The sequence below is a fragment of the Callithrix jacchus genome, chromosome 8 (assembly GCF_049354715.1).
Source record: "Callithrix jacchus isolate 240 chromosome 8, calJac240_pri, whole genome shotgun sequence".
Lineage (NCBI taxonomy): Eukaryota > Metazoa > Chordata > Mammalia > Primates > Cebidae > Callithrix > Callithrix jacchus.
In genome coordinates this window covers 5,099,883-5,126,681 of record NC_133509.1, presented here as the reverse complement: position 1 = coordinate 5,126,681, position 26,799 = coordinate 5,099,883, and the positions used below count along the sequence as shown (strand labels likewise).

Here is a 26,799-nt window from a genome sequence, read left to right as displayed (position 1 = left end):
CGTCCTCACGGATCCCCCCCACTCTACAAAATCAGCATCTGTTTGCACGTTCAGTCCTCACTGTCACCTCATACTCTACAGAATCAGCCTCTTTGTGCACGTTCAGTCCTCACTGTTCCCTCACACTCTACAGAATCAGCCTCTGTGTGCAGGTTCAGTCCTCACTGTTCCCTCACACTCTACAGAATCAGCCTCTCTGTTCTGGTTCACTCCTCACTGTTCCCTCACACTCTACAGAATCAGCCTATGTGTGCACGTTCAGTCCTCACTGTTCCCCCACACTCTACAGAATCAGCCTCTGTGTGCACATTCAGTCCTCACTGTTCCCTCACACTCTACAGAATCAGCCTCTGTGAGCACGTTCAGTCCTCACTGTTCCCTCACACTCTACAGAATCAGCATCTGTGTGCATGTTCAGTCCTCACTGTTCCCCCACACTCTACAGAATCAGCCTCTGTGTGCACGTTCAGTCCTCACTGTTCCCTCACACTCTACAGAATCAGCCTCTGTGTGCACGTTCAGTCCTCACTGTTCCCCCACACTCTACAGAATCAGCCTCTGTGTGCACGTTCAGTCCTCACTGTTCCCCCACACTCTACAGAATCAGCCTGTGTGCACGTTCAGTCCTCACTGTTCCCCCACACTCTACAGAATCAGCCTCTGTGTGCACGTGCAGTCCTCACTGTTCCCTCACACTCTACAAAATCAGCCTCTGTGTGCACGTGCAGTCCTCACTGTTCCCTCAAACGTAACAGAATAAGCCTCTATGTGCATGTTCCGTCCTCACGGATCCCCCCCACTCTACAAAATCAGCATCTGTTTGCACGTTCAGTCCTCACTGTCACCTCATACTCTACAGAATCAGCCTCTTTGTGCACGTTCAGTCCTCACTGTTCCCTCACACTCTACAGAATCAGCCTCTGTGTGCAGGTTCAGTCCTCACTGTTCCCTCACACTCTACAGAATCAGCCTCTCTGTTCTGGTTCACTCCTCACTGTTCCCTCACACTCTACAGAATCAGCCTATGTGTGCACGTTCAGTCCTCACTGTTCCCCCACACTCTACAGAATCAGCCTCTGTGTGCACATTCAGTCCTCACTGTTCCCTCACACTCTACAGAATCAGCCTCTGTGAGCACGTTCAGTCCTCACTGTTCCCTCACACTCTACAGAATCAGCATCTGTGTGCATGTTCAGTCCTCACTGTTCCCCCACACTCTACAGAATCAGCCTCTGTGTGCACGTTCAGTCCTCACTGTTCCCTCACACTCTACAGAATCAGCCTCTGTGTGCACGTTCAGTCCTCACTGTTCCCCCACACTCTACAGAATCAGCCTCTGTGTGCACGTTCAGTCCTCACTGTTCCCCCACACTCTACAGAATCAGCCTGTGTGCACGTTCAGTCCTCACTGTTCCCCCACACTCTACAGAATCAGCCTCTGTGTGCACGTTCAGTCCTCACTGTTCCCTCACACTCTACAGAATCAGCCTCTGTGTGCACGTTCAGTCCTCACTGTTCCCTCACACTCTACAGAATCAGCCTCTGTGAGCACGTTCAGTCCTCACTGTTCCCCCACACTCTACAGAATCAGCCTCTGTGTGCAGGTTAAGTCCTCACTGTTCCCTCACACTCTACAGAATCAGCCTCTGTGTGCACGTTCAGTCCTCACTGTTCCCTCACACTCTACAGAATCAGACTCTTTGCACGTTCAGTACTCACTGTTCCCTCACACTCTACAAAATAAACCTCTGTGTGCAGGTTCACTCCTCACTGTTCCCTCAAACTCTACAGAATCATCCTCTGTGTGCACGTTCAGTCCTCACTGTTCCCTCACACTCTACAAAATGAGCCTCTGTGTGCACGTGCGGTCCTCACTGTTCCCTCACACTCTACAGAATCAGCCTGTGTGCACGTTCAGTCCTCACTGTTCCCTCACGCCAAACAGAATCAGCCTCTGTGTGCACATTCCGTCCTCACTGTTACCTCACATTATATAAAATAAGCCTCTGTGTGCAGGTTCAGTCCTCACTGTTACCTCACACCCTACACAATCAGCATCTGTGTGCACGTCTAGTCCTCACTGTTCCCTGACACTCTACAGAATAAGCGTCCGTGCACACAGAGGTTTATTGTTCCCTCACACTCTACAGAATCAGCGTCTGTGTGCATGTTCAGTCCTCACTGTTCCCTGAAACGCTACAGAATCAGCCTATGTGTGCACACTCAGTCCTCACTGTACCCTCACACTCTACAGAATAAGACTCTGTGTACACGTCCACTCCTCACTGTTCCCTCAAACTCTACAGAATCAGCCCCTGTGTGCATGTTCAGTTCCCACTGTTCCCTCACACTCTACAGAATCAGCCTCTGTGTGCACGTTCAGTCCTCACTGTTCCCTCACACCCAACAGAATCAGCCTCTATGTGCATGTTCAGTCCTCACTGATCCCCCACACTCTACAAAATCAGCCTCTGTGTGCACCTTAAGTCCTCACTGTTACCTCACACTATACAAAATTAGCCACTGTGTGCAGGTTCAGTCCTCACTGTTCCCTCACACCCAACAGAATCAGCCTCTGTGTGTACCTTAAGTCCTCACTGTTACCTCACACTATACAAAATTAGCCCCCGTGTGCAGGTTCAGTCCTCACTGTTACCTCACACTCTACAAAATGGGCCTCTGGGTGCACGTTCAATCCTCAATGTTCCCTCACACTGTACAGAATCAGCCTCTGGGTACACGTTCAGTCCTCACTGTTCCGTCACACCCAAGAGAATCAGCCTCTGTGTGCACGTTCAGTCCTCACTGATCCCTCACACAATACAGAATCAGCCTCTGTGTGCATGTTCAGTCCTCACTGTTCCCTCAAACGCAACAGAATAAGCCTCTATGTGCATGTTCAGTCCTCACGGATCCCCCACACTCTACAAAATCAGCATCTGTTTGCACGTTCAGTCCTCACTGTCACCTCATACTCTACAGAATCAGCCTCTGTGTGCACGTTCAGTCCTCACTGTTACCTCACACTATACAAAATTAGCCCCTGTGTGCAGGTTCAGTCCTCACTGTTACCTCACACTCTACAAAATGGGCCTCTGGGTGCACGTTCAATCCTCAATGTTCCCTCACACTGTACAGAATCAGCCTCTGGGTACACGTTCAGTCCTCACTGTTCCGTCACACCCAAGAGAATCAGCCTCTGTGTGCACGTTCAGTCCTCACTGATCCCTCACACAATACAGAATCAGCCTCTGTGTGCACGTTCAGTCCTCACTGTTCCCTCAAACGCAACAGAATAAGCCTCTATGTGCATGTTCAGTCCTCACGGATCCCCAACACTCTACAAAATCATCATCTGTTTGCACGTTCAGTCCTCACTGTCACCTCATACTCTACAGAATCAGCCTCTGTGTGCACGTTCAGTCCTGACTGTTCCCTCACACTCTACAGAATCAGCCTCTGTTTGCAAGTTCAGTCCTCACTGTTCCCTCACACTCTACAGAATCATCCTCTGTGTGCACGTTCAGTACTCACTGTTCCCTCACACTCTACAGAATCAGCCTGTGTTCTGGTTCACTCCTCACTGTTCCCTCACACTCTACAGAATCAGCCTCTGTGTGCAGGTTCAGTACTCACTGTTCCCTCACACTCTACAGAATCAGCCTGTGTTCTGGTTCACTCCTAACTGTTCCCTCACACTCTACAGAATCAGCCTATGTGTGCACGTTCAGTCCTCACTGTTCCCTCACACAATACAGAATCAGCCTCTGTGTGCACGTTCAGTCCTCACTGTTCCCTCACACTCTACAGAATCAGCCTCTGTTTGCAGGTTCAGTCCTCACTGTTCCCTCACACTCTACAGAATCAGCCTCTGTGTGCAGGTTCAGTCCTCACTGTTCCCTCACACTCTACAGAATCAGCCTCTGTGTGCAGGTTCAGTCCTCACTGTTCCCTCAAACTCTACAGAATCAGCCTCTGTGTGCACGTACAGTCCTCACTGATCCCTCACACTCTACAGAATAAGCCTCTGTGTGCACGTTCAGTCCTCACTGTTCCCTCACACTCTACAGAATCAGCCTCTGTTTGCAGGTTCAGTCCTCACTGTTCCCTCACACTCTACAGAATCAGCCTCTGTGTGCAGGTTCAGTCCTCACTGTTCCCTCAAACTCTACAGAATCAGCCTCTGTGTGCATGTACAGTCCTCACTGATCCCTCACACTCTACAGAATAAGCCTCTGTGTGCACGTTCAGTACTCACTGTTCCCTCACACTCTACAAAATAAGCCTCTGTGTGCACGTGCAGTCCTCACTGTTCCCTCAAACTCTGCAGAATCAGCCTCTGTGTGCACATACAGTCCTCACTGATCCCTCACACTCTACAGAATAAGCTTCTGTGTGCACGTGCAGTCCTCATTGTTCCCTCACACTCCACAGAATCAGCCTCTGTGTGCACGTTCAGTACTCAATGGTCCCTCACACTCTACAGAGTAAGCTTCTGTGTGCACGTTCAGTCCTCACTGTTCACTCACACCCAACAGAATTAGCCTCTATCTGCATGTTCAGTCCTCACTGATCCCCCATACTCTAAAAAATCAGCCTCTGTGTCCATGTTCAAACCTCACTGTTCCCTCACACTCAACAGAATCTGCCTCTGTGTGCATGTTCAGTCCTCACTATTACCTCACACTCTACAGAAACAGCGTCTCTGTGCAGGATCAGTCCTCACTGTTCCCTCACACTCTACAGAATCAGACTGTGTGTGCACGTTCGGTACTCACTGTTCCCTCACACTCTACAAAATAAACCTCTGTGTGCAGGTTCACTCCTCACTGTTCCCTCACACTCTACAAAATGAGCCTCTGTGTGCACGTGCAGTCCTCACTGTTCCCTCAAACGCAACAGAATAAGCCTCTATGTGCATGTTCCGTCCTCACGGATCCCCCACACTCTACAAAATCAGCATCTGTTTGCACGTTCAGTCCTCACTGTCACCTCATACTCTACAGAATCAGCCTCTGTGAGCACGTTCAGTCCTCACTGTTCCCTCACACTCTACAGAATCAGCCTCTGTGTGCACGTTCAGTCCTCACTGTTCCCTCACACTCTACAGAATCAGCCTCTGTGTGCACGTTCAGTCCTCACTGTTCCCTCACACTCTACAGAATCAGCCTATGTGTGCACGTTCAGTCCTCACTGTTCCCTCACACTCTACAGAATCAGCCTATGTGTGCACGTTCAGTCCTCACTGTTCCCTCACACTCTACAGAATCAGCCTCTGTGTGCAGGTTCAGTCCTCAATGTTCCCTCACACTCTACAGAATCAGCCTCTGTGTTCTGGTTCACTCCTCACTGTTCCCTCACACTCTACAGAATCAGCCTCTGTTTGCAGGTTCACTCCTCACTGTTCCCTCACACTCTATAGAATCAGCCCGTGTGCACGTTCAGTCCTCACTGTTCCCTCACACTCTACAGAATCAGCCCGTGTGCACGTTAGGTCCTCACTGTTTCCTCACACTCTACAGAATAAGCCTCTTTGTGCACATTCAGTCCTCAATGGTCCCTCACACTGTACAGAATAAGCCTCTGTGTACACGTTCAGTCCTCACTTTTACCTCTACAAAATGAGCCTCTGTGTGCATGTTCAGTCCTCACTGTTCCCTCACACCCAACAGAATCAGCCTCTATATGCACGTTCAGACTTCACTGTTCCCTCACACTATACAGAATCAGCCTCTGTGTGCACGTTCAGTCCTCACTGTCACCTCATACTCTACAGAATCAGCCTCTATGTGCACGTTCAGTCCTCACTATTCCCTCACACCCGAGAGAATCAGCCTCTGTGTGCACATTCAGTACTCAATGGTCCCTCACACTCTACAGAATCAGACTCTGTTTGCAGGTTCAGTCCTCACTCTTCCCTCACACTCTACAGAATCAGCCTGTGTGCACGTTCAGTCCTCACTGTTCCCTCAAACAACACAGAATGACCCTCTGTGTGCACGTTCAGTCCTGTTACCTCACATTCTACAGATTCAGCCTCTGTTTGCACGTTCAGTCCTCACTGTTACCTCAAACTCTACAGAATCAGCCTGTGTCCACCTTCAGTCCTATCACCTCACACCCAAGAGAATAAGCCTCTGTGTGCACGTTCAGTCCTCACTGTTTCCTCACACTGTACAGAATCAGCCTCTGTGTACACATTCAGTCCTCACTGTGACCTCACACTCTACAAAATGACTCTGTGTGCACGTTCACTCCTCACTGTTCCCTCACACCCAACAGAATCAGACTGTGTGTGCACGTTCAGTCCACAATGTTCCCTCACACTCTACAGAATTGGTCTCCACGTGCACATCCATTTCTAACTGTTCCCTCACACCAACAGAATCAGTCTCTGTGTGCACGTTCAGTCCTCACTGTTCCCTCACACCCAACAGAATCAGCGTCTGTGTGCAAGTTCAGTCCTCACTGTTACATCACACTCTACAGAATTAGCCTCTGTGTGCACGTCTAGTCCTCACTGTTCCCTAACACTCTACAGAATAAGCGTCCGTGCACAAAGAGGTTTATTGTTCCCTCACACTCCACAGAATCAGCGTCTGTGTGCATGTTCAGTCCTCACTGTTCCCTGAAACGCTACAGAATAAGCCTATGTGTGCACAATCAGTCCTCACTGTACCCTCACACTCTACAGTCAGACCCTGTGTGCACGTTCAGTTCCCACTGTTCCCTCACACTCTACAAAATCAGCCTGTGTGCACGTTCAGTCCTCACTGTTCCCTCACACTCTACAAAATAAACCTCTGTGTGCAGGTTCACTCCTCACTGTTCCCTCACACTCTACAAAATGAGCCTCTGTGTGCACGTGCAGTCCTCACTGTTCCCTCAAACGCAACAGAATAAGCCTCTATGTGCATGTTCCGTCCTCACGGATCCCCCACACTCTACAAAATCAGCATCTCTTTGCACATTCAGTGCTCACTGTCACCTCATACTCTACAGAATCAGCCTCGGTGTGCACGTTCAGTCCTCACCGTTCCCTCACACTCTACAGAATCAGACTCTGTGTGCAGGTTCAGTCCTCACTGTTCCCTCATACTCTACAGAATCAGCCTCTGTGTTCTGGTTCACTCCTCACTGTTCCCTCACACTCTACAGAATCAGCCTATGTGTGCACGTTCAGTCCTCACTTTTCCCCCACACTCTACAGAATCACCCTCTGTGTGCATGTTCAGTCCTCACTGTTCCCTCACACTCTACAGAATCAGCCTCTGTGTGCACGTTCAGTCCTCACTGTTCCGTCACACCCAAGAGAATCAGCCTCTGTGTGCACGTTCAGTCCTCACTGATCCCTCACACAATACAGAATCAGCCTCTGTGTGCATGTTCAGTCCTCACTGTTCCCTCAAACGCAACAGAATAAGCCTCTATGTGCATGTTCAGTCCTCACGGATCCCCAACACTTTACAAAATCAGCATCTGTTTGAACGTTCAGTCCTCACTGTCACCTCATACTCTACAGAATCAGCCTCTGTGTGCACGTTCAGTCCTGACTGTTCCCTCACACTCTACAGAATCAGCCTCTGTTTGCAAGTTCAGTCCTCACTGTTCCCTCACACTCTACAGAATCATCCTCTGTGTGCACGTTCAGTACTCACTGTTCCCTCACACTCTACAGAATCAGCCTGTGTTCTGGTTCACTCCTCACTGTTCCCTCACACTCTACAGAATCAGCCTATGTGTGCACGTTCAGTCCTCACTGTTCCCTCACACAATACAGAATCAGCCTCTGTGTGCACGTTCAGTCCTCACTGTTCCCTCACACTCTACAGAATCAGCCTCTGTTTGCAGGTTCAGTCCTCACTGTTCCCTCACACTCTACAGAATCAGCCTCTGTGTGCAGGTTCAGTCCTCACTGTTCCCTCACACTCTACAGAATCAGCCTCTGTGTGCAGGTTCAGTCCTCACTGTTCCCTCAAACTCTACAGAATCAGCCTCTGTGTGCACGTACAGTCCTCACTGATCCCTCACACTCTACAGAATAAGCCTCTGTGTGCACGTTCAGTCCTCACTGTTCCCTCACACTCTACAGAATCAGCCTCTGTTTGCAGGTTCAGTCCTCACTGTTCCCTCACACTCTACAGAATCAGCCTCTGTGTGCAGGTTCACTCCTCACTGTTCCCTCAAACTCTACAGAATCATCCTCTGTGTGCACGTGCAGTCCTCACTGTTCCCTCACACTCTACAGAATCAGCCTGTGTGCACGTTCAGTCCTCACTGTTCCCTCACGCCCAACAGAATCAGCCTCTGTGTGCACATTCCGTCCTCACTGTTACCTCACATTATATAAAATAAGCCTCTGTGTGCAGGTTCAGTCCTCACTGTTACCTCACACCCTACACAATCAGCATCTGTTTGCACGTCTAGTCCTCACTGTTCCCTGACACTCTACAGAATAAGCGTCCGTGCACACAGAGGTTTATTGTTCCCTCACACTCTACAGAATCAGCGTCTGTGTGCATCTTCAGTCCTCACTGTTCCCTGAAACGCTACAGAATCAGCCTATGTGTGCACACTCAGTCCTCACTGTACCCTCACACTCTACAGAATAAGACTCTGTGTACACGTCCACTCCTCACTGTTCCCTCAAACTCTACAGAATCAGCCCCTGTGTGCATGTTCAGTTCCCACTGTTCCCTCACACTCTACAGAATCAGCCTCTGTGTGCACGTTCAGTCCTCACTGTTCCCTCACACCCAACAGAATCAGCCTCTATGTGCATGTTCAGTCCTCACTGATCCCCCACACTCTACAAAATCAGCCTCTGTGTGCACCTTAAGTCCTCACTGTTACCTCACACTATACAAAATTAGCCACTGTGTGCAGGTTCAGTCCTCACTGTTCCCTCACACCCAACAGAATCAGCCTCTGTGTGCACCTTAAGTCCTCACTGTTACCTCACACTATACAAAATTAGCCCCTGTGTGCAGGTTCAGTCCTCACTGTTACCTCACACTCTACAAAATGGGCCTCTGGGTGCACGTTCAATCCTCAATGTTCCCTCACACTGTACAGAATCAGCCTCTGGGTACACGTTCAGTCCTCACTGTTCCGTCACACCCAAGAGAATCAGCCTCTGTGTGCACGTTCAGTCCTCACTGATCCCTCACACAATACAGAATCAGCCTCTGTGTGCATGTTCAGTCCTCACTGTTCCCTCAAACGCAACAGAATAAGCCTCTATGTGCATGTTCAGTCCTCACGGATCCCCCACACTCTACAAAATCAGCATCTGTTTGCACGTTCAGTCCTCACTGTCACCTCATACTCTACAGAATCAGCCTCTGTGTGCACGTTCAGTCCTCACTGTTACCTCACACTATACAAAATTAGCCCCTGTGTGCAGGTTCAGTCCTCACTGTTACCTCACACTCTACAAAATGGGCCTCTGGGTGCACGTTCAATCCTCAATGTTCCCTCACACTGTACAGAATCAGCCTCTGGGTACACGTTCAGTCCTCACTGTTCCGTCACACCCAAGAGAATCAGCCTCTGTGTGCACGTTCAGTCCTCACTGATCCCTCACACAATACAGAATCAGCCTCTGTGTGCACGTTCACTCCTCACTGTTCCCTCAAACGCAACAGAATAAGCCTCTATGTGCATGTTCAGTCCTCACGGATCCCCCACACTCTACAAAATCAGCATCTGTTTGCACGTTCAGTCCTCACTGTCACCTCATACTCTACAGAAAAAGCCTCTGTGTGCACGTTCAGTCCTCACTGTTCCCTCGCACTCTACAGAATCAGCCTCTGTTTCTAGGTTCAGTCCTCACTGTTCCCTCACACTCTACAGAATCAGCCTCTGTGTGCAGGTTCAGTACTCACTGTTCCCTCACACTCTACAGAATCAGCCTGTGTTCTGGTTCACTCCTCACTGTTCCCTCACACTCTACAGAATCAGCCTATGTGTGCACGTTCAGTCCTCACTGTTCCCTCACACAATACAGAATCAGCCTCTGTGTGCACGTTCAGTCCTCACCGTTCCCTCACACTCTACAGAATCAGCCTCTGTTTGCAGGTTCAGTCCTCACTGTTCCCTCACACTCTACAGAATCAGCCTCTGTGTGCAGGTTCAGTCCTCACTGTTCCCTCACACTCTACAGAATCAGCCTGTGTTCTGGTTCACTCCTCACTGTTCCCTCACACTCTACAGAATCAGCCTCTGTGTGCACGTAAAGTCCTCACTGATCCCTCACACTCTACAGAATCAGCCTCTGTGTGCACGTACAGTCCTCACTGATCCCTCACACTCTACAGAATAAGCCTCTGTGTGCACGTTCAGTACTCACTGTTCCCTCACACTCTACAAAATAAGCCTCTGTGTGCACGTGCAGTCCTCACTGTTCCCTCAAACTCTACAGAATCAGCCTCTGTGTGCACATACAGTCCTCACTGATCCCTCACACTCTACAGAATAAGCTTCTGTGTGCACGTGCAGTCCTCACTGTTCCCTCACACTCCACAGAATCAGCCTCTGTGTGCACGTTCAGTACTCAATGGTCCCTCACACTCTACAGAATAAGCTTCTGTGTGCACGTTCAGTCCTCACTGTTCACTCACACCCAACAGAATTAGCCTCTATCTGCATGTTCAGTCCTCACTGATCCCCCATACTCTAAAAAATCAGCCTCTGTGTCCATGTTCAAACCTCACTGTTCCCTCACACTCAACAGAATCTGCCTCTGTGTGCATGTTCAGTCCTCACTATTACCTCACACTCTACAGAAACAGCGTCTCTGTGCAGGATCAGTCCTCACTGTTCCCTCACACTCTACAGAATCAGACTGTGTGTGCACGTTCGGTACTCACTGTTCCCTCACACTCTACAAAATAAACCTCTGTGTGCAGGTTCACTCCTCACTGTTCCCTCACACTCTACAAAATGAGCCTCTGTGTGCACGTGCAGTCCTCACTGTTCCCTCAAACGCAACAGAATAAGCCTCTATGTGCATGTTCCGTCCTCTCGGATCCCCCACACTCTACAAAATCAGCATCTGTTTGCACGTTCAGTCCTCACTGTCACCTCATACTCTACAGAATCAGCCTCTGTGTGCACGTTCAGTCCTCACTGTTCCCTCACACTCTACAGAATCAGCCTCTGTGTGCAGGTTCAGTCCTCACTGTTCCCTCACACTCTACAGAATCAGCCTCTGTGTTCTGGTTCACTCCTCACTGTTCCCTCACACTCTACAGAATCAGCCTATGTGTGCACGTTCAGTCCTCACTGTTCCCCCCCACTCTACAGAATCAGCCTCTGTGTGCACATTCAGTCCTCACTGTTCCCTCACACTCTATAGAATAAGCCTCTGTGAGCACGTTCAGTCCTCACTGTTCCCTCACACTCTACAGAATCAGCCTCTGTGTGCACGTTCAGTCCTCACTGTTCCCCCACACTCTACAGAATCAGCCTGTGTGCACGTTCAGTCCTCACTGTTCCCTCACACTCTACAGAATCAGCCTCTGTGTGCACGTTCAGTCCTCACTGTTCCCCCACACTCTACAGAATCAGCCTCTGTGTGCACGTTCAGTCCTCACTGTTCCCCCACACTCTACAGAATCAGCCTGTCTGCACGTTCAGTCCTCACTGTTCCCCCACACTCTACAGAATCAGCCTCTGTGTGCACGTTCGGTCCTCACTGTTCCCTCACACTCTACAGAATCAGCCTATGTGTGCACGTTCAGTCCTCACTGTTCCCTCACACTCTACAGAATCAGCCTCTGTGTGCACGTTCAGTCCTCACTGTTCCCCCACACTCTACAGAATCAGCCTCTGTGTGCACGTTCGGTCCTCACTGTTCCCTCACACTCTACAGAATCAGCCTATGTGTGCACGTTCAGTCCTCACTGTTCCCTCACACTCTACAGAATCAGCCTCTGTAAGCACGTTCAGTCCTCACTGTTCCCCCACACTCTACAGAATCAGCCTCTGTGTGCAGGTTCAGTCCTCAATGTTCCCTCACACTCTACAGAATAAGCCTCTGTGAGCACGTTCAGTCCTCACTGTTCCCTCACACTCTACAGAATCAGCCTCTGTGTGCACGTTCAGTCCTCACTGTTCCCTCACACTCTACAGAATCAGCCTCTGTGAGCACGTTCAGTCCTCACTGTTCCCTCACACTCTACAGAATCAGCCTCTGTGTGCACGTTCAGTCCTCACTGTTCCCTCACACTCTACAGAATCAGCCTCTGTGTGCAGGTTCAGTCCTCAATGTTCCCTCACACTCTACAGAATCAGCCTCTGTGTTCTGGTTCACTCCTCACTGTTCCCTCACACTCTACAGAATCAGCCTCTGTGTGCACATTCAGTCCTCACTGTTCCCTCACACTCTACAGAATCAGCCTCTGTGTGCACATTCAGTCCTCACTGTTCCCTCACACTCTACAGAATCAGCCTATGTGTGCACGTTCAGTCCTCACTGTTCCCCAAACTCTACAGAATCAGCCTCTGTGTGCACGTTCAGTCCTCACTGTTCCCTCACACTCTACAGAATCAGCCTCTGTGTGCACGTTCAGTACTCACTGTTCCCTCACACTCTACAGAATCAGCCTCTGTGAGCACGTTCAGTCCTCACTGTTCCCTCACACTCTACAGAATCAGCCTCTGTGTGCACGTTCAGTCCTCACTGTTCCCTCACACTCTACAGAATCAGCCTCTGTGTGCAGGTTCAGTCCTCAATGTTCCCTCACACTCTACAGAATCAGCCTCTGTGTTCTGGTTCACTCCTCACTGTTCCCTCACACTCTACAGAATCAGCCTCTGTGTGCACATTCAGTCCTCACTGTTCCCTCACACTCTACACAATCAGCCTCTGTGTGCACATTCAGTCCTCACTGTTCCCTCACACTCTACAGAATCAGCCTCTGTGTCCACGTTCAGTCCTCAATGTTCCCTCACACTCTAAAAAATAAACCACTGTGTGCACGTTCAGTCCTCACTGTTCCCTCACACTCTACAGAATCAGCCTCTGTGTGCAGGTTCAGTCCTCAATGTTCCCTCACACTCTACAGAATCAGCCTCTGTGTTCTGGTTCACTCCTCACTGTTCCCTCACACTCTACAGAATCAGCCTCTGTTTGCAGGTTCACTCCTCACTGTTCCCTCACACTCTATAGAATCAGCCCGTGTGCACGTTCAGTCCTCACTGTTCCCTCACACTCTACAGAATCAGCCCGTGTGCACGTTAGGTCCTCACTGTTTCCTCACACTCTACAGAATAAGCCTCTTTGTGCACATTCAGTCCTCAATGGTCCCTCACACTGTAGAGAATAAGCCTCTGTGTACACGTTCAGTCCTCACTTTTACCTCTACAAAATGAGCCTCTGTGTGCATGTTAAGTCCTCACTGTTCCCTCACACCCAACAGAATCAGCCTCTATATGCACGTTCAGACTTCACTGTTCCCTCACACTATACAGAATCAGCCTCTGTGTGCACGTTCAGTCCTCACTGTCACCTCATACTCTACAGAATCAGCCTCTATGTGCACGTTCAGTCCTCACTATTCCCTCACACCCAAGAGAATCAGCCTCTGTGTGCACATTCAGTACTCAATGGTCCCTCACTCTACAGAATCAGACTCTGTTTGCAGGTTCAGTCCTCACTGTTCCCTCACACTCTACAGAATCAGCCTGTGTGCACGTTCAGTCCTCACTGTTCCCTCAAACACAACAGAATGACCCTCTGTGTGCACGTTCAGTCCTGTTACCTCACATTCTACAGATTCAGCCTCTGTTTGCACGTTCAGTCCTCACTGTTACCTCAAACTCTACAGAATCAGCCTCTGTGTCCACCTTCAGTCCTATCACCTCACACCCAAGAGAATAAGCCTCTGTGTGCACGTTCAGTCCTCACTGTTTCCTCACACTGTACAGAATCAGCCTCTGTGTACACATTCAGTCCTCACTGTGACCTCACACTCTACAAAATGAGACTCTGTGTGCACGTTCACTCCTCACTGTTCCCTCACACCCAACAAAATCAGACTGTGTGTGCACGTTCAGTCCACAATGTTCACTCACACTCTACAGAATTGGTCTCCATGTGCACATCCATTTCTAACTGTTCCCTCACACTATACAGAATCAGTCTCTGTGTGCACGTTCAGTCCTCACTGTTCCCTCAAACCCAACAGAATCAGCGTCTGTGTGCAAGTTCAGTCCTCACTGTTACCTCACACTCTACAGAATTAGCCTCTGTGTGCACGTTCAGTCCTCACCGTTCCCTCAAACTCTACAGAATCAGCCTGTGTGCACGTTCAGTCCTCACTGTTCCCTCACACTCTACAAAATAAACCTGTGTGTGCAGGTTCACTCCTCACTGTTCCCTCAAACTCTACAGAATCAGCCTCTGTGTGCACGTTCAGTCCTCACTGTAACCTCACACTCTACAGAATAAGCTTCTGTGTGCACGTTCAGTACTCACTGTTCCCTCACACTCTACAAAATGAGCCTCTGTGTGCACGTGCAGTCCTCACTGTTCCCTCACACTCTACAGAATCAGCCTGTGTGCACGTTCAGTCCTCACTGTTCCCTCACGCCCAACAGAATCAGCCTCTGTGTGCACATTCCGTCCTCACTGTTACCTCACATTATATAAAATAAGCCTCTGTGTGCAGGTTCAGTCCTCACTGTTACCTCACACCCTACACAATCAGCATCTGTGTGCACGTCTAGTCCTCACTGTTCCCTGACACTCTACAGAATAAGCGTCCGTGCACACAGAGGTTTATTGTTCCCTCACACTCTACAGAATCAGCGTCTGTGTGCATCTTCAGTCCTCACTGTTCCCTGAAACGCTACAGAATCAGCCTATGTGTGCACACTCAGTCCTCACTGTACCCTCACACTCTACAGAATAAGACTCTGTGTACACGTCCACTCCTCACTGTTCCCTCAAACTCTACAGAATCAGCCCCTGTGTGCATGTTCAGTTCCCACTGTTCCCTCACACTCTACAGAATCAGCCTCTGTGTGCACGTTCAGTCCTCACTGTTCCCTCACACCCAACAGAATCAGCCTCTATGTGCATGTTCAGTCCTCACTGATCCCCCACACTCTACAAAATCAGCCTCTGTGTGCACCTTAAGTCCTCACTGTTACCTCACACTATACAAAATTAGCCACTGTGTGCAGGTTCAGTCCTCACTGTTCCCTCACACCCAACAGAATCAGCCTCTGTGTGCACCTTAAGTCCTCACTGTTACCTCACACTATACAAAATTAGCCCCTGTGTGCAGGTTCAGTCCTCACTGTTACCTCACACTCTACAAAATGGGCCTCTGGGTGCACGTTCAATCCTCAATGTTCCCTCACACTGTACAGAATCAGCCTCTGGGTACACGTTCAGTCCTCACTGTTCCGTCACACCCAAGAGAATCAGCCTCTGTGTGCACGTTCAGTCCTCACTGATCCCTCACACAATACAGAATCAGCCTCTGTGTGCATGTTCAGTCCTCACTGTTCCCTCAAACGCAACAGAATAAGCCTCTATGTGCATGTTCAGTCCTCACGGATCCCCCACACTCTACAAAATCAGCATCTGTTTCCACGTTCAGTCCTCACTGTCATCTCATACTCTACAGAATCAGCCTCTGTGTGCACGTTCAGTCCTCACTGTTCCCTCACACTCTACAGAATCAGCCTCTGTTTGCAGGTTCAGTCCTCACTGTTCCCTCACACTCTACAGAATCATCCTCTGTGTGCAGGTTCAGTCCTCACTGTTCCCTCACACTCTACAGAATCAGCCTGTGTTCTGGTTCACTCCTCACTGTTCCCTCACACTCTACAGAATCAGCCTATGTGTGCACGTTCAGTCCTCACTGTTCCCTCACACAATACAGAATCAGCCTCTGTGTGCACGTCCGGTCCTCACTGTTCCCTCAAACTCTACAGAATCAGCCCCTGTGTGCACGTTCAGTTCCCACTGTTCCCTCACACTCTACAGAATCAGCCTCTGTGTGCACGTTCAGTCCTCACTGTTCACTCACACCCAACAGAATTAGCCTCTATCTGCATGTTCAGTCCTCACTGATCCCCCACACTCTAAAAAATCAGCCTCTGTGTCCATGTTCAAACCTCACTGTTCCCTCACACTCAACAGAATCTGCCTCTGTGTGCATGTTCAGTCCTCACTATTACCTCACACTCTACAGAAACAGCGTCTCTGTGCAGGATCAGTCCACACTGTTCCCTCACACTCTACAGAATCAGACTGTGTGTGCACGTTCAGTACTCACTGTTCCCTCACACTCTACAGGATAAACCTCTGTATGCAGGTTCAGTCCTCACTGTTCCCTCAAACTCTACAGAATCAGCCTCTGTGTGCACGTACAGTCCTCACTGATCCCTCACACTCTACAGAATAAGCCTCTGTGTGTACGTTCAGTACTCACTGTTCCCTCACACTCTACAGAATAAGCCTCTGTGTGCACGTGCAGTCCTCACTGTTCCCTCAAACTCTACAGAATCAGCCTCTGTGTGCACATACAGTCCTCACTGATCCCTCACACTCTACAGAATAAGCTTCTGTGTACACGTTCAGTCCTCACTGTTCCCTCACACTCTACAAAATGAGCCTCTGTGGGCACGTGCAGTCCTCACTGTTCCCTCACACTCCACAGAATCAGCCTCTGTGTGCACGTTCAGTACTCAATGGTCCCTCACACTCTACAGAATCAGCCTCTGTGTGCACGTTCAGTCCTCACTGTTCACTCACACCCAACAGAATTAGCCTCTATGTGCATGTTCAGTCCTCACTGATCCCGCATACTCTAAAAAATCAGCCTCTGTGTCCATGTTCAAACCTCACTGTTCCCTCACACTCAACAGAATCTGCCTCTGTGTGCATGTTCAGTCCTCACTATTACCTCACACTCTACAGAAACAGCATCTCTGTGCACGTTCAGTCCTCACTGTTCCCTCACACTCTACAGAATCAGACTGTGTGTGCACGTTCGGTACTCACTGTTCCCTCACACTCTACAAAATAAACCTCTGTGTGCAGGTTCACTCCTCACTGTTCCCTCACACTCTACAAAATGAGCCTCTGTGTGCACGTGCAGTCCTCACTGTTCCCTCACACTCTACAGAATCAGCCTCTGTGTGCACGTTCAGTCCTCACTGTTCCCTCAAACGCAACAGAATAAGCCTCTATGTGCATGTTCAGTCCTCACGGTTCCCCAAAACTCTACAAAATCAGCCTCTGTGTGCACGTTCAGTCCTCACTGTCCCCTCACACTCTACAGAATCAGCCTGTTTGAAGGTTCAGTCCTCACTGTTCCTTCACACTCTACAGAATCATCCTCTGTGTGCAGGTTCAGTCCTCACTGTTCCCTCACACTCTACAGAATCAGCCTCTGTGTTCTGGTTCACTCCTCACTGTTCCCTCACACTCTACAGAATCAGCCTATGTGTGCACGTTCAGTCCTCACTGTTCCCTCACACTCTAAAAAATAAACCTCTGTGTGCAGGTTCAGTCCTCACTGTTCCCTCACTCTACAGAATCACCCTCTGTTTGCAGGTTCAGTCCTCACTGTTCCCTCACTCTACAGAATCACCCTCTGTTTGCAGGTTCACTCCTCACTGTTCCCTCACACTCTACAGAATCAGCCCGTGTGCACGTTAGGTCCTCACTGTTTCCTCACACTCTACACAATAAGCCTCTTTGTGCACATTCAGTCCTCAATGGTTCCTCACACTGTACAGAATAAGCCTCTGTGTGCACGTTCAGTCCTCACTGTCACCTCATACTCTACAGAATCAGCCTCTATGTGCACGTTCAGTCCTCACTATTCCCTCACACCCAAGAGAATCAGCCTCTGTGTGCACATTCAGTACTCAATGGTCCCTCACACTCTACAGAATCAGACTCTGTTTGCAGGTTCAGTCCTCACTGTTCCCTCACACTCTACAGAATCAGCCTCTGTGTGCACGTTCAGTCCTCACTGTTCCCTCAAACACAACAGAATGACCCTCTGTGTGCACGTTCAGTCCTGTTACCTCACATTCTACAGATTCAGCCTCTGTTTGCACGTTCAGTCCTCACTGTTACCTCAAACTCTACAGAATCAGACTCTGTGTGCACAATCAGTCCTCACTATTACCTCACACTCTACAGAATCAGCCTCTGTGTGCACGTTCAGTCCTCACTATTACCTCACACCCAACAGAATCAGCCTGTGTGCACGTTCAGTCCTCACTATTACCTCACACCCAACAGAATCAGCCTCTGTGTACACATTCAGTCCTCACTGTGACCTCACACTCTACAAAATGAGACTGTGTGCACGTTCACTCCTCACTGTTCCCTCACACCCAACAGAATCACTGTGTGTGCACGTTCAGTCCTCACTGTTCCCTCACACTCTACAGAATCAGCCTCTGTGTGCACGTTCAGTCCTCACCGTTCCCTCACACTCTACAGAATCAGCCTCTGTGTGCACGTTCAGTCCTCACTGTTCCCTCACACTCTACAGAATCAGCCTCTGTGTGCACGTTCAGTCCTCACTGTTCCCTCACACCCAAGAGAATCAACCTCTATGTGCATGTTCAGTCCTCACTGATCCCCCACACTCTACAAAATCAGCCTCTGTGTGCATCTTCAGTCCTCACTGTTCCCTCACACTCTACACAATCAGACTCTGTATGAACGATCAGTCCACACTGTTCCCTCACACTCAACAGAATCTGCCTCTGTGTGCACCTTAAGTCCTCACTGTTACCTCACACTATACAAAATTAGCCCCTGTGTGCAGGTTCAGTCCTCACGGTTACCTCACACTCTACAAAATGAGCCTCTGGGTGCACGTTCAATCCTCAATGTTCCCTCACACTGTACAGAGTCAGCCTCTGGGTACACGTTCAGTCCTCACTGTTACCTCACACTCTACAAAATAAGCCTCTGTGTGCACGTTCAGTCCTCACTGTTCCCTCACACTCTACAAAATGCGCCTCTCTGTGCACGTTCAGTCCTCACTGTTTCCTCACACCCAACAGAATCAGCCTCTATGTGCATGTTCAGTCCTCACTGATCCCCCACACTCTACAAAATCAGCCACTGTGTGCACGTTCACTCCTCACTGTTCCCTCACATTCTACACAATCAGACTCTGTATGAACGATCAGTCCACACTGTTCTTTCACACTCAACAGAATCTGCCTCTGTGTGCATGTTGATTCCTCACTGTTAACTCACACTCTACAGAAACAGCGTCTCTGTGCACGTTCAGTCCTCACTGATCCCCCACCCTCTACAAAATCAGCCTCTGTGTGCATGTTTACTCCTCACTGTTCCTTCACACTCTACAAAATAAGCCTCTGTGTGCACGTTCAGTCCTCACTGTTCCCTCACACCGAAGAGAATCAGCCTCTGTGTGCAGGTTCAGTCCTCACTGTTCCCTCACACTCTACAGAATCAGCCTATGTGTGCACGTTCAGTACTGACTGTTCCCTCACACTCTACAGAATCAGCCTCTGTGTGCACGATCAGTCCTCACTATTACCTCACACTCTACATAATCAGCCTCTGTGTGCACGTTCAGTCCTCACTATTCCCTCACACCCAACAGAATCAGCCTGTGTGTGCACGTTCAGTCCTCAATGGTCCGTCACACTGTACAAAATCAGCCTCTGTGTACACGTTCAGTCCTCACTGTGGCCTCACACTCTACAAAATGAGACTCTGTGTGCACGTTCACTCCTCACTGTTCCCTCACACTTAACAGAATCAGACTGTGTGTGCACGTCCAGTCCTCACTGTTCAGTGACACCCAACAGAATCAGACTGTGTGTGCACGTTCAGTCCACAATGTTCCCTCACACTCTACAGAATTGGTCTCCATGTGCACGTCCATTTCTAACTGTTCCCTCACACTATACAGAATCAGCCTCTGTGTGCACGTTCAGTCCTCAATGGTCCGTCACACTGTACAAAATCAGCCTCTGTGTACACGTTCAGTCCTCACTGTGGCCTCACACTCTACAAAATGAGACTCTGTGTGCACGTTCACTCCTCACTGTTACCTCACACCTACAGAATCAGGCTGTGTGTGCACGTTCAGTCCACAATGTTCCCTCACACTCTACAGAATCAGCCTCTGTGTGCATGTTCAGTCCTCACTGTTACCTCACACTCTACAAAATCAGCCTGTGTGCACGTTCAGTCCTCACTGTCACCTCATACTCTACAGAATCAGCCTCTATGTGCATGTTCAGTACTCACTATTCCCTCACACCCAAGAGAATCAGCCTGTGTGCACGTTCAGTACTCACTATTCCCTCACACCCAAGAGAATCAGCCTCTGTGTGCATGTTCAGTACTCACTGTTCCCTCACACCCAAAACAATCAGGCTGTGTGTGCACGTCCAGTCCTCACTGTTGAGTGACACCCAACAGAATCAGCCTGCATGTGCACGTTCAGTCCTGTATGTTCCCTCACACCATACAGAATCAGACTCTGTGTGTACATTAACTCCTCACTGTTCCCTCACACTCTACAGAATTGGTCTCTTTGTGCACGTCCATTTCTCACTGTTCCCTCACACTATACAAAATGACTCTCTGTGTGCACGCTCAGTCCTCATTGTTCCCTCACACTCAACAGAATAAGCCTCTGTGTGCAGGTTAAGTCCCCAGTTACCTCAAACTCTACAGAATCAGCCTCTGTGTACATGATCAGTCCTCACTCTTACCTCACACTCTACATAATCAGCCTCTGTGTCCACCTTCAGTCCTATCACCTCACACCCAAGAGAATAAGCCTCTGTGTGCACGTTCAGTCCTCACTGTTTCCTCACACTCTACAGAATCAGCCTGTGTGTGCACGTTCAGTCCTCACTGTTCCCACGCCCAACAGAATCAGCCTCTGTGTGCACGTTCAGTCCTCAATGGTCCGTCACACTGTACAGAATCAGCCTCTGTGTACACGTTCAGTCCTCACTGTGATCTCACACTCTACAAAATCAGACTCTGTGTGCACGTTCACTCCTCACTGTTCCCTCACACCCAACAGAATCAGACTGTGTGTGCAGGATCAGTCCACAATGTTCCCTCACACTCTACAGAATTGCTCTCCATGTGCACGTCCATTTCTAACTGTTCCCTCGCACTATACAGAATCAGCCTCTGTGTGCACGTACAGTCCTCACTGTTCCCTCACACCCAACAGAATCAGCCTCTGTGTGCACGTTCAGTCTTCACTGTTCCCTCACAGTCTACAGAATCAGCCTCTGTGTGCACGTCTAGTCCTCACTGTTCCCTAAAACTCTACAGAATAAGGGTCCGTGCACACAGAGGTTTATTGTTCCCTCACACTCTACAGAATCAGCCTCTGTGTGCATGTTCAGTCCTCACTGTACCCTCACACTTAACAGAATCTGAATCTATGTGCACGTTCAGTCCTCACTGTTCCCTCACACTCTACAGAATCAGCCTGTGTGCACCTTCAGTCCTCACTGTTCCCTCACACTCTATAGAATCAGCCTCTGTGTGCACGCTCAGTCCTTACTGTTCCCTCACACTCCACATAATTAGCCTCTGTGTGCACGTTCAGTCCTCACTGTTCCCTCACACTGTATAGAATCAGCCTCTGTGTGCACGCTCAGTCCTCACTGTTCCCTCACACTCCACATAATCAGCCTCTGTGTGTACATTCAGTCCTCACTGTTCCCTCACACTCTATAGAATCAGCCTCTGTGTGCACGTTCAGTCCTCACTGTTCCCTCACACTGTATAGAATCAGCCTCTGTGTGCACGCTCAGTCCTCACTGTTCCCTCACACTCCACATAATCAGCCTCTGTGTGTACATTCAGTCCTCACTGTTCCCTCACACTCTATAGAATCAGCCTCTGTGTGCACGTTCAGTCCTCACTGTTCCCTCACACTGTATAGAATCAGCCTCTGTGTGCACGCTCAGTCCTCACTGTTCCCTCACACTCCACATAATCAGCCTCTGTGTGTACATTCAGTCCTCACTGTTCCCTCACACTCTATAGAATCAGCCTCTGTGTGCACGTTCAGTCCTCACTGTTCCCTCACACTGTATAGAATCAGCCTCTGTGTGCACGCTCAGTCCTCACTGTTCCCTCACACTCCACATAATCAGCCTCTGTGTGTACATTCAGTCCTCACTGTTCCCTCACACTCTATAGAATCAGCCTCTGTGTGCACGTTCAGTCCTCACTGTTCCCTCACACTGTATAGAATCAGCCTCTGTGTGCACGCTCAGTCCTCACTGTTCCCTCACACTCCACATAATGAGCCTCTGTGTGTACATTCAGTCCTCACTGTTCCCTCACACTCTATAGAATCGGCCTCGGTGTGCACGTTCAGTCCTCACTGTTCCCTCACACTCCACATAATAAGCCTCTATGTGCACGTTCAGTCCTCACTGTTCCCTCACACTCTATAGAATCAGCCTCTGTGTGCACGCTCAGTCCTCACTGTTCCCTCACACTCTATAGAATCAGCCTCTGTGTGCACGCTCAGTCCTTACTGTTCCCTCACACTCTACAGAATCAGCCTCTGTGTGCACGCTCAGTCCTCACTGTTCCCTCACACTCCACATAATAAGCCTCTGTGTGCAGGTTCAGTCCTCACTGTTCCCTCACACTCCACATAATAAGCCTCTGTGTGCAGGTTCAGTCCTCACTGTTCCCTCACACTCCACATAATAAGCCTGTGCGTGCACTTTCAGTCCTCATCGTTTTTACCTTAGCTACTTGTGCTGCTCTGGTTGTAACTTTATTTCCAATTTCTTCTAAAACCGTTCGCCTAATAGTCACATGACTCTTAGCTTTAGAATGAACAGCAGTGTCGATATTCTCCAAATCACTGGAAACCTGAAGAAACAAAAAAAAGTAATGAAACCTTGAAGGAATTTGGTATACTTTGCCAGTATTAGATATTCAAATTTAGAATTGCTTTGGGATAGGGTAATACATCAAGATCTGTTTGCTCGACGCAGAAGTTACATTTGGGCAAGTCTGAAAACGCTCTTGGTGATTAATAACATCACTCTAAATTAGGCAAATCACCCGTCTACTTTATCGGTAATAAAGGTCCTCCCAGTAACCGTTCAAAACCATTTTGATTACTCAAGTGGGCCCCTAAGATAACTTCAAAGCTGATTACAATTTAATGATTATTTCTCATAAAGTACACTTGTATCACCTGTTAGAGATCTGGGTATGGTAAAGGCATATAGTTAATAGTTAAGGACCTTCCTTTACACAGCTTGGTAACAAGTACCATTAAGATGAGAAATTAAAAAGCTGCTGTGTGCGGTGGCTCATGCCTGGAATCCCAGTACTTTGGGAGGCCGAGGCGGGTGGGTCATGAGGTCAAGACATCGAGACCATCCTGGTCAACATGGTGAAACCCCATCTCTACTAAAGATACAAAAAATTAACTGGGCATGGTGGCGCATGCCTGTAATCCCAGCTACTGAGGAGGCTGAGGCAGGAGAATTGCCTGAACCCAGGAGGCGGAGGTTGCATTGAGCCAAGATCGCGCCATTGCACTCCGGCCTGGGTAACAAGAGTGAAACTCCGTCTCAAAAAAAAAAAAAGAAAAATTAAAAAGCTATAATATTAATAGTTAATAATAGGTCTCGTTGTTTAAAACCTAAACTTGCTTTGCTTCTTATGCCACTTTACAAATAAGAAATGCTCCTGTATGCATGATCTTTTAGAATAAGATTAAAAAAAAAAAAAACTAGAATACAGCCTTTTAAAACGGGGTTGCCATAAAATGGATTCTTTCTTATATTAAGGATATTTAGAACATAAGTAGTTTTCTTGGGTAACATAGTTTTAGCTCCCACTATCAGGAAAGGGTGGAACTGTAGACCTCAACCTGCTTTAGACATAACGTCTTAGAAATAAAACTTGATAGGAAAAGTAATTCATACCAGAAAAGCTTATTATAGAAGTGATAAACATTTCATTAAAAAAAGAAAAAAAAAAAAAAAACTCAGCATGTCCTGTCCCTAAGACTTCAGGGTCCTGTTTCTAACCAAACTCCCAACCAGGGGTGTGAGTGGATCTACCAGGATAGAGAAAGAGGCAAGGGAAATTCAAGCCTTCCCCGAACAGGAAGATTCTGACTATTGAGTAACTTTATAGAATACATTATTTTAAAAAAAATTACTTGTCAGTTGGACTTAGATCAACAAAAGTATATTAATTAAATGCTGAATGTCTTCAATCAGTTAGGATTCTCAAAAGTCACACTGTTCAGTTTTTTCCAGCGGCATCTGCCAATCTGAAAAAGTGTTTGAAAATGTAAAGCTTATGGGTGGAAGCCTAGGAATGTGACTAAGTTTAAATTCATCTGGATGGAAACTGGCAGCTTTTATCTAACCTTACAGCCAAGACGATGGAATTCAGGTGTGTCTGCGCCCTCTCGCTTTCAGCAAAGGAAAAAAGTCCCAGCACAATTGAAGCTCATGGAAAAAATATCCAAAACACCTTAACACTTTGAACTTCTCAAGGATGAAACAAATGAATTTGAACCCTTTTCTCTTGTCTGCCACACTGGTCCAAATTATATTCAAAAATCTCTATTACATTTGAGTAGAGAAATTAGTTTTTTAAGGGGACACACACATTTATTAGTGAACTTAGCCTGGAATACTCAGCGTGCAGAAATAAGCTGGAAATTCAAATAAAAAGAAATGTGAACAATCTGAAAAGCAGCCTGGCAGCTGCCTGATGAAACCGGCAGCTCACTTTTCTGCCTGCAGAAGTCTTCCCGCCCTTCTCCCGGCCCCCACCACCGATCCCTTAGTTGGCAAGGAGTTGTGAGACAGCGGGAGGTTTTCAACCCAGGAACGTGCCAGGAGGTAACTCTCTAGCGACGAAGAGCACTATGGGGTCGCTCGCCGAGTACGAGGCCCAGTGCTCCTGGGGCTCATCTGACGAGTGCCACGTCGGAAGCGCTTTCTTACACTTCTCCCACCCCGGGGCAGTGAGGGGCAACTGGAGAGCGGAATTTAGACGGGGAAGAGGCCGGCCGGAGAGGACAGGCCGCAGGGCCAGGGACGCGGACGAAGCGGGGAGCTTCCGGTGAAGGGAAAAGCGGACCCGGTTGGGACCGAGAAGCTCGGAGAAGAGGACAGAAGCGAAATGGGAGATGTGGGGCCGACGAGCTCGCCTCTGGGAGGGGTCGCCAGGCACAACTCACCGTCGGGCGTCGGAGCAGAGCCATGAGGGACGGGGAAGGCAAGAGTGTCAGCCCGGCCCGGGGAGGGACGCGGACTGAGAAGGGAGGGCACTAGGGTACTAGGGAGGCGCCGTTAGGGATGCTCTCGGGACCCGGAGCGCTGAGAACCTTCGTCGCGCTCTCTTTGTTCCGGGATTCAAATACCGCGTCGCTCGCGTCCCATTGGGCGGCCCTGCGCACGGCGCGCTCTTCTCATTGGCTAATAACGGAGGCACTCTCGCACTCTCATTGGCTGGATTGTTTTAGCCCGTTTGATTGTCACAACAACATGTTGGGATGTTTTTACTACTTAGTCTTTAAAAAAAGAAAAATCCCTAGCCGGGCATAGTGGCGCGCGCCTGTAGTCCCAGCTGCTTGGGAGGCCGAGGCAGGAGAATTGCTTGGAGCCGGGGGCGGAGGTTGCAGTGAGCTGAGATCACGCCATTGCACCCCAGCCTGGACAAGAGTGAAACTCTATCTCAAAAAAAAAAAAAAAAAGAATTCCCAGTCTCTGAGACAAACAGCTAAAGGAACTGTCTCATTGGGAAAGCAGACGTAGGACGCCTGTGGATTTTGACAAGGCCTCATCTGCGAATGTCTCTAGACGTCAGCGCTGAATGGGCGGAAGTTGGTTGACCTTTAAACTCTTCCGGAAATGTCGAGTTGGGGTTTAGGCAGCGTCGACCAGGGTTCAGGAACCAGCCCCTCCTGGTTGCTCTAGGCTGCAGTGTGTTAGGTGGTTGAGACGCAAAAGAGTGCGAAAAGAAAGGGAATAATAACCCAAAAACCCAAATTCTCAAGTAAGGCGAAAAAGAAAAAAGAGATTTGTGTGATTAGTGATTTATGTAAGTTCTCCATGTATTCCCAGCACCTAGTACGTTGTTATATATGGCTGGTGCTCAATAAATATTCGTCTAATAATCAGCCTAAGCAAAGAATTCATGACTAAGACCCCAAAAGCAAGTGCGACAAAAATACATAAATGGGACCTAATTAAACTAAAACACTTCTGAATAGCAAAAGAAATAATAGACGACCAAAGACTAAGAGAAAATATTCGCAAACTATGCATCAGAAAAAGGACTAGTATCCAGAATCTACAAGGAACTCAAATCAGCAAGAAAAAAAAAAAATCCCGTCGAAAAATGGGCAAAGGACATGAATAGTTATTTCTCAAAAGAAGATATTCAAATGGCCAACGAATATATGAAAAAATGCTCAACATCACTAATCATAAAGGAAATGCAAGTTAATACCTCAAGGAGACACTACCTTCCTCCTGCAAGAATGGCCATCATTAAAAAGTCAGAGGAGAAAGGACCCAGCACAGTGGCTCACACCTGTAATTCCAGCACTTTGGGAGGCTGAGGTGTTAGAGACCAGCCTGAGTGACATGGCAAAACCCCATCTCTACAAAAATACAAAAATTAGCCAAGTGTAGTGATGAGCACCTTTAGTCCTAGGTACTCAGGGGCTGAGGCAGGAGGATCCCTCAGTCCCATGAGGCTGAGGCCGCAGTGAACTATGATTGCACCACAGC

The 26,799-nt window shown here is 48.8% G+C and overlaps 1 protein-coding gene across 2 annotated transcripts in view; it reads right to left on the bottom strand.

Moving 5' to 3' along the window:
* The window catches only part of CCNB2 (cyclin B2), a 73,407-nt gene extending 48,015 nt beyond the window's left edge, over positions 1-25,392 (bottom strand). For both annotated transcript variants that reach the window (XM_054240427.2, XM_054240426.2), the window contains exons 1-2: positions 25,242-25,392; positions 22,769-22,897 (exon numbers count right to left, since the gene is read on the bottom strand). In XM_054240427.2, the coding sequence (XP_054096402.1) occupies positions 22,769-22,897; positions 25,242-25,265 (153 nt within the window). In that variant the 5' untranslated portion in view covers positions 25,266-25,392. The remainder of the gene's footprint in view (positions 1-22,768; positions 22,898-25,241) is intronic.
* Between the last annotated feature and the right edge of the window lie 1,407 nt (positions 25,393-26,799).